Below are 12520 nucleotides of genomic sequence, written 5' to 3'. Positions count from 1 at the left end.
GAAGGCAGGTGCTGAGAGCTAATACATCTCTAAACATTACATAGACAGGACATGGCCCACATGTAGCTTTCTCGGAAAGTTTGTTATGCTGATGCACTAGACAGCAAAAGGCAAGCTTAGTTAAGGTTTTGTGTGTGCTATGTGCCGTTTGGATGCCGTGGGTGGGGTGGCGAGGGGGGGGGAGTTGTTGTATATTTCTTTTGTGAAATGCCGAAAATAAAGTGTGTGCATCACCGAGTGTAGAAAGGAAAAGTTTATATTCGTTGACAAGTTAGTTATTCAGAACCTCTGACACATGGTGTGCGCTGGAGGAAGGCGCCACTGAGTGTTTGCTACAGCAAATTCACTGACAGGACAATGATTTGTAGTGATAGGAGACCGATTATAAATGTTCAGTTGTTGGTCTAGCTTATATATATTTATTATTGCTCACCACATGATTTTCAAGCTAATTTTTCAAACTTGTAGTTGAATCTAGACACAAGTGCAATTTTACTTCTCATATTTTAGCCTTATCTAACAACATGGAAGGAATGTCAGCATTGTTAGTATTTTTTTAATTCCTTGGGTAACATCTAGAGCAATGGGAGCAGTGGGAAAAAGGCTTTGAATCCTTCAGGGAGGCCACTGGAGGAGCGGTGATACAGCCATGGAGATGCTGGATATCAAACAATGGACAATTATATGGGGTCGTTGTGACCGCATGAAATTACAGCTCTTTCTGTGCTGAAATGCTGTGTGATCAATTGGTTCAAAGAACTAAAATTACGAAAGTTCACATGTAGTTATTACTGGCATGGAAGTTGACCTTAGTAATCGCTCTGAAGATTGCCATGCCGATGGAATAAATTCCCCAGGGACATAAATAATTATGTATGGCAACTAATAATGGGTTTTGAGAAGTTAATATATTGAAATTGAAGGAGATGAAAGTCTGGTGGTAGTGTTCAACACAAGGTGCAAAATCATATTGGTGAACAATTGGTTGTATCCTAAGAACTTTTGTGTTATAAATATGTTTATAAGGGAGGAGGTTTTTACTCATGTGGGAAGTGTAATCAGAGGATGCGTCAAGAATGTGAAAGGGAAAATATGTGAAAATAAATAATCATGGTTGCTAAGGGAGTAAATCATGTGGAGAACGACACTTTGTGTTGCAAGTGTGTGGTGTGAATGCGACTGTGATGCATACTTTTGTAATGTAACTTTTTTTTAATGAAATTGATGTGAAAATGATAAATACTCAGTAGCAAGAGCTAAACTGTTTGGCGAACCATGTACTAAGGTAAAACATTGCAAAAATCTTATAATTATGACTGATGGCGTAGCGGGAAAAAATTATAAAAGTGTTGCCATGTTATGACACTACATTGAAGTTCAAGTTATATGGCAAGGGATGGTGGGTGTTTGCTTGCATGCTCTCAACAAAGGTAATTAAGAATCTCATTAGATTCAATCATCCTGATCAGGTGTATCTGATAGAGACTACTAGCCACAGATTCCTTAATGTAGAAATATGCCCAGGCGTGACATTGGATCCGGAATTTTCTTTACCACAGCATCCCTGCGCCGGGGTGACGCGACTCTGCCCTGGCGCTGTACGTGACGTCAGCGAGGTCACATAAGTCCCACCCCGGCGCGCCTACGTCAGTTTTTTCCTTTTCGGCGTGCAACGTGGATCCGGTTCGTGCTCCTGGCCTGTTTCGGGCCTTTCCCTTTCGCTTGTTGCATGTGTGTGGGAACAATGTGTTAATGCCTTCGGGCTTTAAGACCTGCTCGTCTTGTGGGCGCCAGATGTCAGCGACGGATCCTCACACCATCTGCATGTGGTGTTTGGGAGAACACCACAACTCCACTGATTGTGAGGCGTGCCAGCAGATGAAACCGAAGTCCCGGCGGGAGCGCTGGAGTAAACTTCTGTCGGCCCGCATGTCCAGGTCGGCGTCGTCTCCACACCTGGCCCCTGCGGAGGGTTTCAGCAATAGACGCTTCCGTCTTCAACATCGCCCTTCTCCTAGGCCGCAAGAGCGTCGCTCACCTGTCGTTAAGTGTCGCAGTTTGTTCCCGAGGGCTGGTTCCCGGCCTGTTGGGGGGCGTGGGCTCTCCACGGGTAGTGCGGCCCGCGTGTCGTCCCCCTATACGCCATTTCCCGGTGTGGGGGCGTCTAGAGCCCAGATGCAGACATATGAGGCAGCCTTGCAGGCCTCGCTGGCTTTTCCTCCCTCCTCCTCCTTTCCCTCCTGGGACGTCTGCAGATCCCTTGCCGTGTGCGGGGCCCTCTGCGGCGTCACCGGTGGCTCTGGCGCCGACTGGCTCAGATCCAGGTTCGGAGGATGTGGTGCAGTTGGGGTGCGGCCCTTCGGGGGTCCCTCCTTCGGACCACGGCACCTCTGCTTCGCAGCAAACTCCTCTGGGAGTCCTGTGGTGTCGCGAGAGGTCGCTGGGGCTTGGGTCGCATCGCCGAGACCCCCTCGGACAGGCGGTGGGCTTGCCCGAGGTGACGCCGCTTAGGCGCCCGCGGTTGCTGGTCCTGGCGGCGCCACAGGGCTGGCGGAGGGCCCTTCTCATCCCGACAGGCCGAGGCTGGCGGGGGTCCCCTCGTCCCTCCCCAGGGTCCCTCGCTCCTCCACACAGGCGGCTTCCTCATCAGAGGTCGGGTCAACGCCTTTCTGGCGCCGTTCCTTCACCGCCCCGGCTCCGTCCCAGCCCCGGTCTCCTGCGCTGTAGCGGGGGTCGCTCCGGCATCTCCCCCGGCGCGGGACGACGACGAGCTGCCTCAGATTGCAGACTCTACCGTGCCAGGCCGACGTCATGTCGTTGACCCGTCTTCGGACACCTCCTCTTCTCCAGAGGTTCGGCGCTTGGTGGTTTCGTCCTCGCCGGCGTCGTCTAAGGACGGCTCCTCGCCGTCACCGCAGCTGCTTTCTCTACCGCGGGGCCCTACAGAGGCGGGTGCTGCCTTTGCTCGTGCTGTTTCCACGGCTGTGGGAATATTGCGCATGAGTGATCCAGCTGCCCATTTCCCCGCGGATCATCTTCTGGAGGTCCTGCATCAGGGTTCGGGTGGTAGGGGGGCTGCTGCTTCCCTTCGAGGGTTCGCTCCATTCTTCTCTTCTGGGGGCTTGGGGCCGCCCTGCCACGGGGCACCCGGTGCCCCAACATCTTTAGCACCGACACCATCCGGCACCGTGTGATCCGGTGTGTCTTTCCCTCCACCCTTCTACCAGGGGCCCTCTTTTGCAGAACACCTTCCCCTCCCTGCCACCACTGTTGTCTCCCCCGTCGCGGGAGGCCCGCTGGCTTGACTCCTGGGGGCGTAATGTGTTCGCTTCCACCAGTGCGGCTCTGTGGGCTCTTAACACTTTGTGTGTCTTAACTAGGGCCACTTCTCGCTTGTGGGACTCGCCGGAGTCCCTTATGTCTGGCGCTTCTCAGGAGGGTGCCTGTGTGGATCTGCGGCACCATGTGTTGGATGGCCGGGAGCTGGCGGCGTATATTCTTCTGGACATCTCGGAGGTGCTTGGTCGTGCCATGGCTTCGTCGGTCGCACTTCGTAGACATGCCTGGCTCCGGGACATTGTGTTCCCAGAGAATGTTTGCGAACGTCTGGTGGACCTCCCCTTCGATGACACTCTTCTGTTCCACGCCCCTGGGGACTTGGCCATTCAGAGGTTCTTGGCGGGGCTTCTGCCTCCTCCTCCTCCTCTCCTCCTCCCCCTCAGTGACCTGTGAGTTGATCTGGTTTTCGGAAGGTCTTCTTCCATTGGGGCGGGTCGTCCCAGTTGTGTGATCCGTGTCATTACTGTGCACTCTAGTCCATCTTCGGACTATGGTGTTGATGGCTTCTTGCCGGCCCTTTTTTGACTGTGTTTTTTGGCTTTTACTAAGCCGTGTTGGCCCTGAGACTGGGCCTTCTGTTATTCTTATTGGCTGATTGACAAGCCGTCTGCGGGTTCTCCGCAGGTCTTTCTGTTGTCCTCTGCTGCAGAATGTTTTTCTTAAGGGGGTTCCCATGTTTTGGGATGTGACACACCCTATGTGGGGTGATGGTAGCTATCATATAGCCCTGTCATGTGCTGGGGAGGTGTGGTCGCTTTTCGGGCCTCTGCTCTCCGTAGCATTAGGGTATGTTGCAGGTGTGATCCACTTGCTGGTAGTTGTGGATTGGCTTGAGTTCCGCCCCAAGCTGTCTTCTCCGGGATCGCTGCATTGTTGGTCTGGCTCTGCCTAGTACGACTTCTTTTTGGCTGTGTGTTTGGACTCCTCCCTTGGGGACGTGTCCGGGCCCTTCCTGGCCTTCCTGGTCTCTGCCTTCGGCTGGTGTCTGGCTTGCGCTGAGTGCACCTTTCTGTGGTGTTGCCGGCGTCTGGCCGTGCATGCCGGTGCCGTCCTACTGTTTTTATGCACCATTGTGCCTTCTGGCACTTTAGCGGGACAGTCCTCCTTGCCTTGCCCGCTTCTCCCAGTGGGCCCCGCCTTCAGTTCTGCCTGTCCTTCCTAGGGGTTGGGCTGGTTCTTGAGTTCCTTGTCCCTCTTGGGATGCAGTCTGTCCTGCGGGATGTTGGGCGGTTCTTCCTGGGTGACGTTGGGTTACCCTGCCTGCTTCCGTCAGCCCTTCTGTTGAGGGCGCTGTTCTGTCTGTCCCGTTACCTTCTGGCTGTGTTAGGCTCGGCTGCCCTCTTCACTGGGCGTGTTCCCAGTGCGGGGGCTTGCCTTTGCTCTACCTCTTCTCCTTGGAGTCTCTAGGTTGTTCTTCTTCCTAGGAGCACCTCTTCCTTCTTTGGGCCTTGGGGCTTCTTGTGAGGTTCTTGAGACCTGAATGCGTGTGTGGCGCTCTGGCTGCCTCTCTTCTTGTCTTCCCGTATCCCCTCTGGGGTTGGTGGTCTTCTGGATGCAGGGGTTCCCCTTGCCTGGGGAGGACAGGGCTCTTTTGCGAGAGGACCCCACCAACCTGGACATTATAGGGGTCCCACAGGGGACGAGGCCAGATCCGGTCCTTGCTACGGGCCTGTTTTGGGCCCTTTTTTTCTCCATTTCTTTTGGTGGAACACTGTGCGAATGCCTTCGGGCTTCAAAACTTGTAAGTTTTGTGGGTGTCTTTTGTCGGCAACGGACCCGCACCTCATTTGTATGTGGTGTTTGAGGGAGGATCACAGCACCATTGACTGTGAGGCCTGTCAACAGTTGAAGCCGAAGTCGCAGCGGGAGCGCCGTATGAAACTTCTCTTGGCGCGTCTCTCCAGGTCGACGTCCTCCCCTCGGTCTGCTTCGGCGGACGGCTTCAGGTTCGCCCGTGGTTGTCGCCCTCGCCCTTCTCTGATGTCACGTGAGCGTCGCTCCCCGGTGGGTGTGTCGCATTTTGGCCCTGAGGGCTGGTTTGCGGCCTGCTGTGGACGTGGACTCTCCGCGGGTGATGCAGCCCCGCGTGTCGTCCTCTCCACCGTTTCCCGGTGTTGGGATGTCGAGAGTCCAAATGGAGACATACTCTGCGGCTTTGCAGGCCTTGCTGGTGTCTTCCCCTCCTGGGGCGTCGGCAGACCCCTCGCCTTGCGCAGAGCCTTCTTTGGCGCCGCCCGTGGCTCCGGCCCCGGAGCCGACAGGTTCGGATCCAGGCTTGGAGGGTGTGGTGCTGTTGGGGTGCGGCTCCTCTGGGGCACCTCCTTCAAACCACTGCGTCTCTGCCTCGCCGCAAGCTCCTGCGGGAGTCCCTGTGGTGTCGCGGGAGGTCGCTGAGGCTTCGGTCGCATCCCCGAGCCCCTCTCGGTCCTTTGACAAGGTGGTCCTGTCTAAGGCCGAGGTGACGCCGCTACGGCGCCTGCAGTAGCTGGACCGCGTGGAGCCACAGGGGTCAGTGAACCCTCCTCGTCCTGCTTCGGGTCGAAGCCGGGTGAGGACCCCTCGCCCCTCTCCGGGCCCCTCTCGTTCCTCCCCACAGGCGCCTGCCACGACGGGGGTGAGTCGGAGGTGGAATCGTCCCTGGCACCGCCTCATGGGTTGCCAAGCGATCTATGCCTCATTCTGGGCCTCGGCTGGCAGAGGTCTTCTTGTCATTCCCCAGGCCCGTCTCGTTCCCCCATGTGGATGGCTACCTCGGTAGAGGTCAGGTCGGCGCCGCTTCGGCGTCACCCCGGGCCGATTCGACTCCAGCCCCACTCCGGTCTCCGCTCTGGTCTCCGGTGCGGGGTGACTTGGAGGAACCTTGTCCAGCGACGCCGGATGGTGCCGACAACCTGCCTCAGGCAGCGTACTCTACGGCTCCGCGCAGGGGTTGTACCATGGATTCGTCTTCGGGCGCTCCTTCTTCTCCGGAGGCAGGCTGTATATTGGTGTCCTCCTCCCCGGAGTCTGGTCGCAGTGTGGTGTCTTTTTCACCGTTGTCGAAGGGCAGCTCCCCACCCTTCATGAGGCAGAGGTGTTCGTCGGAAGAGTGGCAGGTCTCTCATTCTGCGGCTCCTTCTGACTTCCAGGTCTGACCCTTACCCGTCCCGCTTGGCTTCGGGGACGGCCGCCTTAGTTTGCAGCCGTCGCCCATGGAGGAGCTGCTTTCCTCGCCGCGGGGCTCTCCGGAGGCGGGTGCGGCCGTCAATCACGCAGTGTGCACAGCTGTAGGCATCCAGCGCATGGGTGACCCGGTGGCTCGCGTTCCGGCGGACCATCTATTGGAGGTCCTCCACCAGTGCTCTGGTGGGAGAGAAATCTTATTTCCCTTTGAAGGTTTCCTCCTTTCTTCCTTGACGGGGGCTTGGAGGCGTCCTGCCTCAGGGGACCCGGTGCCTCAACATCTTCTGCACGGGCATCTCCCAGCGCCGCATGACCCGGCGTGCCTTTCCCTCCACCCCTCTGCCTCCAGTCCTCTTTTTCCGACTGCTTTTCCCTCCCTGCCGCCGCTGTTGACTCCGCCATCCCGCGAGGCCCGCTGGTTGGATTCTTGGGGGCTCAACATGTTTTATCTCATCCAGGGCTGCCCTGCTGTTTCTGACCACCTTGTGTGTGCTGGCTCGGGCCTCGTCCTGTTTGTGGAACTCGGCTGAGTCTCTGGGATCTGCAGCGTCCCAGGAGGGTGGTCAAGTGGGCTTGAGGCATCATGCGTTGGATGGCCGGGAGCTTGCGGCGTTTATTCTCTGCTCTGTACATGTCAGAGGTGCTGGCTTCCTCGGTCGCTCTCCGTCGCTATGCCTGGCTTCGGGATGGAGTATTCCCTGAGAATATTTGGGAGTGACTCATTGACCTTCCGTTTGATGGCAGCCTGTTGTTACATGCCCCCGCCGACTCCGCCATACAGAGGCTCTTGGCAGGGCTCCGTCCTCCTCCGTCTTATCCTCATCCTCCTCCGTCCCCTCGTCAGTGACTCCTGAGTCAGGTTGTTTCTGGGCCTTCTTAGGCCAGTTGTTCTGGTCTGGCTGTGGAGGGTGTTTTCTGGCTATTTACGTCCTTCCTTGGGACTTTGGCATGGTTGGCTGCTGGACGGCCCTTTTGTTGATTATGTGATGTGTTGGAATTGTTGCGCAGACTTGGCCCTGAGATTAGGCCTTCTGCTTGCTTGGGCTGCTTGTCAACCCTTCGTGGGTTTTTTTTTTCCCGTGGTTCTTTTGTTTGTTCCTTTGCTGTGGAAGTTCTTCCAAAGAGGGTTCCCATATTTTGGGACTTATCGTACCCTAGGTGGGGTAGTGGTAGCTGTCATATGGCTTGCGCTCTGCTAGGGGGTTCTGGTCGCCTTCGGGTGCCTGTTCTCCATGGCGTTCATTTAGGTTGCTTTTGCTTCCTGAGGTCGTGTGCGCGGCCACTCGTGGTGGTGTGCCCGGGCATCTCCTCCTCTCCCTGCTCCTGCCCTGAGGTCTGGGATGATCCTGTGATCTCCCGTGCCGGTCGCTGCCTCCTCGGCCTCGGGCTGTTCTTCTTGCTTCTGGCGGCTTTGTCTGCCGGCGCTGTTCTGACTGGCAGGTTGCTCTCCATCTGGAGTGGGTTCACCTTCTTTTCCCTCGTTTCCTTGGGTCCTCTAGGTTTCGTCTTCCGCTCTTCCTATCTTGCCATGGGGCGGCAGCTGGTTTGTCTTGTGGGGGAGTGTGTGCTTCAGCCTCTCCGACCTTGCCCCTGTTCCTCTGCTGTGAGGGTGTGGGCCTCTTCAGCCTTCTTCTTCTTCTTCTTCTCCCTCCTACATCCTCTTGGCGTCGGTGGGGTTCTGCTTGTGGGGGTTCCCCTTGCCTGGCAGGGACGAGGTTCTACCTGGTCCACAGATCTGGTCCCCTGTGGGGCCCCCTGTTCTGTATTGGCTTGTGGGGTTCTTTTGCAGACCCTCCTTCCCAGGGGGTATTGCTAGGGTATCTATTCTACGTGAAGGAATCTGCGGCTAGTAGTCTATCAGATGTACGAGTTACTTACCTTTGGTAACGATGTATCTGGTAGAGACGATTATAGCCGCAGATTCCTTCACAGCCCGCCCTTCCTCCCCTATTCTGCGAGGGAATTTGGGTTGGTCTTCGCTACTCGCCTCCCGGTGGGGGGGGCTGTGTCTCCTGTGAGTGCCTTCTTGTTCTTGACGGGTGACTCCGTTTGAGGGCGGTTCATTCCTCCTTGGTTCTTTGGAGGATGGGGTTCCGGTGCTCCGGTGCCCTGCTGCTCTAGCTACTCCGGGGTTTGGGGGGATTGCTTTCTATCCCTGTCCTCCCCTCCCTTCCTTCCATTGCTATCCTCTGATTAAGGGTCATCTGGTCATTTTCTGCCCTTGTCCCTTGTGGGTGATTGCCCTTCTTTTGGAGTGGTTTGGATGTTTGTTGTCCCGGGCTGTGTTGGGACTGGTCCCCTTCCTTGCTCAGGTTAGGGGTGGTGGGTTTCCTACGTGTACTATGTCCTTACGCATGTTCCTTGCCTCCGGGGCAAAGAGATGGGAGGTTGTCTATGTGCTGGCAGGGTGGTGGCGCAGGGCTCTGCTTCTTCTTCTTTCCCTGCCTTGAGTTCTGCAGTGTGACACTACTGTGTTGGTGGTGTTAGTCACCGTTTCTTTCCAAATTTTCAGCTTTTCGCACACTGTTCCCATGCTTCCACAGTCCTTTGTCTACTGGTTCCGCGTTGTGGTGCGGAAAAGTTCTCCAAAGAAAACTGACGTAGGCGCGCTGGGGCAGGTCTTATGTGACTTCGCTGACATCACGTGCGTGGACGACGCCTGGGTGTAGTCGCGTGATGTCGTCCCGGCACGCAGGGATGCTGTGGCAAAAAGTTTTCCGGATCCAGTCTCACGCCTGGGGATAATTCGAAGTGAAGGAATCTGCGGCTAGAATCGTCTCTACCAGATACATTGTTACCAAAGGTAAGTAACTCTTACTTTAATTCCTTCCTGAAGAAGTCTTTACAAAAATCAAGTCTTATGCCATTCTCAGGTGCCTCTACCTTCTCTAATGAAACAAAGACATGCCATGAATCAATGTCCTTTCGTCCATGCATTGCTTCCAGTCCCAGTACTCTTTATCCACTCCTGTTTCTCTTAAGGGATTTTTCTGCTGTTTTGACTGTGTCTCTAACCAGTAGATCGAAAACTTACCAACCATACAATATGTAGAACAGCAACAAATATACCCTGCTTTGTTTACCATGGTAAAAGTACACTAAATTCTGTATCAGCATACCATATGCTCTGTAAAATTCTACTTTTGTTCCCTTTGTGAAGTAAACTGCTTTGATATATGGAACCATACTTTCAATAAATTTGTAAACCTTTTTTACATTTTAGGTTCTCCATTATCTTGCAGTTCAAAAGCCAGCTGACCTCACAAGGCACCTTTGCCTTGTGTCATCCATGCTGCTGTCCTCAAGGTGAAAGAAGAAGGTAAATACCACCCACTGTCTTTTTTGTATGCATTGGTAGGTTTATGTTTACAATTTAGCAGAAGTGTTTTTTTTATATTTTCAGAAATGGCTGAACAAATCCTTCAGTTGTGAAGATTAATTACACAAATAATTGTACATGCCAGTAAGGTTCTTCGCTACGCAAATCCAGAAGACAAAAAATGGAAGTAAGCCATATTCAAGAGCAAGCAACTTTTTCAAAGCAGTGCATTCATTCATAGTTTTACTTATTTCAATTTTTTTGTGTTTTCTGCAGGATATCATAAATCAGATTATGAGCGTTGAAGCTACCATTGCAACAGCAAGGTCACTTAAGGCCAAATTTTCAGTTGATGCATGTGAAGATCCAGATGACAAGGAAGAGCTAGAAAGGTGATTGTTACAGAGTTCCTTTTTTCTTAGTATTTCATATTTTCTCAATCGTTATATATTAGATCGCAAAGGTTGTTATTGAAAAAGTGCCTTATATTTTGATAGGATATTGATATTTATTTGTGTGTGGCAGTACATTCTGCTCAACTCAAGTGGGGTGTATTCACGCAACCAGGATTGTGCCAAGAAGCAGTTTTTAATTTATTGTATTTCATTCCGGAATTTGTGGCACAGAGCTTGCGTGTAGTATTTTTAAGCACAATCATTAACAAAAGTGTATGCAACATATCTAGCCAGTCTGTGTTAGAGTCTGTGTTAGAATATCAAAAGGTACTCATTAAGCGCTACGTGTAATATCGTGATCAACGTAACGTCACGACCATGTGATATGCGTGATAACCACATGACTAAAGTTTAATAAATACATGGGGCACGTCGACGTACGCCAGTTCAGGCGATGGAGACCAAGCCCACTAGTCAAGCAGCAAAACTGGCTCCTGTCGTTATTATGTACACTCACCTGTGTGCCACCTGGTTTCCCCACGATTGTGTCGGCGCTGCCACCGTGCCCGACACAACAACTGGCGACCAGGGTGGGCGTGCCCTCGTGTCTGTCGGTGAGGCAGCCGCGAGCGTGTCCTGGTGCTCGCTGCGCTTGTGCCCCGACACGTTGCCCGTCGTTTTCTGCTGCTCTGAGGGCCTGCTGTGACCCGGAGGTGAGGCGCGACCTTGCTTTGAAGCCCGCCCGCCGCGTGTGTGTACCTGCGGCTGTGCACGCCTCTCGGCCACGCCCTCTCTGTACCCTGACTGCCGGTCTGCCCCACCCATCATCGTGAGTGCAGTCGGCACTTGGGAGGGGCTGCCGTATGCTCTGATGCTGCCGAGAGGGGAGAATAAAGCCTGAAAGTAACCCGGCAGCAGTTTTCAACCGGCAATAGGCCTACGGATCGAAGAAGTGATCCTGCATGCCCACTTGAGCCACACCCCTTTAGAGGAAAGGTCCTCACATAAACTGCAGAGAGACAAAAAACACGAACATAGGAGGCTGGAAAACTGTTAAAAGTGCAGTGCATGGGTGAATACTGCCTGGTGAAACACAATACGCCACCAATCAATATAAAAAAAATAAGGGACTAAGAAAATAACGCAGTCCCAGGGGATAACAAGGAAACATGCCTGCAACTAAGGGGAATTACCACATTGCCGTGCCACCTTGACAGCCAGTGTATATTTATAGAAGAACTGATTGCCAGCACAGTTTAAAACCCTGAGGTGGGTAGCTGGTTGAAAGTAACTACACAAATAAGGGCTATAGGTGCTGCTCTTCCAAGTTGAAGCATGGCACAGATACCGCCAGTAGAGCCCTTCATAGTAGAAGGACCCCCGTCCTCCCTTGCGCCCAAATGGAAAGACTGGGTGGAATATTTTTTGAGGCCACTAAAGTACATAAGGACCTAAAACGTGCAATGCTACTGCACCTAGGAGGAAAAGACATACACAACATTGTCAAAACGATTGTGGAAGTTACTCCCAAGAATCACCACACCTTAATAAACACGCTCAATGGGCATTTTGAGCCAATGGCCAACCAGGACTTCGAAAGGTTTACATTTAGACAAGCAAGACAACTTCCTGACGAATCACTGGACACGTATCACGCAAGGTTGAAGAACCTCGCCTCCACGTGTGGATTCCAGGATACTAGGGAAGAAATAAGGGGTCAAATAATTCAGGGGTGCGCGTCAGCCAAACTTCGAGAACGTATCCTAGAAGAATCTGGCAAACTGCTTGCTGACATCCTAACACTGGGACGAACCAAGGAGCTCTCCAAAGCCCGTGCTGCCCACATGGAAGCCGCCCTCCAAGTCCCGGTGAAAACGGAACCGGTCAATGTGGTGACCACCAGACCCGTGACAAAGTGGACAAAAAAAGGACCCGATGCTGCGATAGCTGGACCAGCCAAGACGTGTGGATACTGTGGCGGGCCGCCACACCCGCCAGCAGAGTGCCCAACAAAAGGGAAGAAATGTTCTGGATGTGGAAGGTTTAACCACTTCGAAAAAGTATGCCGATCTAAGAAGTATCGAAGGCCACAACAGAGGGCCAATGCAGTGTCGGAAAGGGATCAAACTCCAAGCGGCATGGACGATGATGAGGAAGAAGAGAAAGTGGTACACAAGGTACACATGATTGGCACTACCACCCGGAAGGCTAGTCGGTTGCCACAATGTAACATCTGCGTGGGATCTCAAGAAGTGATGGCCGTAGTAGACACTGGAGCCACCATAAATATCATGGCAGCTGCTCT

At 53.5% G+C, this 12520-nt stretch overlaps 1 protein-coding gene across 1 annotated transcript in view; it reads left to right on the top strand.

The window, feature by feature from the left end:
• Positions 1 to 10004, top strand: part of RAB3GAP1 (RAB3 GTPase activating protein catalytic subunit 1) — a 436470-nt gene extending 426466 nt beyond the window's left edge. The window contains exons 20-21 of the mRNA XM_078681808.1: positions 9725 to 9820; positions 9905 to 10004. Of these exons, the coding sequence (XP_078537934.1) occupies positions 9725 to 9811 (87 nt within the window). The 3' untranslated portion in view covers positions 9812 to 9820; positions 9905 to 10004. The remainder of the gene's footprint in view (positions 1 to 9724; positions 9821 to 9904) is intronic.
• Positions 10005 to 12520: the final 2516 nt, after the last annotated feature.

Source organism: Lissotriton helveticus, chromosome 3_1 (assembly GCF_964261635.1).
Source record: "Lissotriton helveticus chromosome 3_1, aLisHel1.1, whole genome shotgun sequence".
In the NCBI taxonomy this organism is placed as follows: domain Eukaryota; kingdom Metazoa; phylum Chordata; class Amphibia; order Caudata; family Salamandridae; genus Lissotriton; species Lissotriton helveticus.
This window is presented reverse-complemented; position numbering and strand designations above follow the sequence as displayed.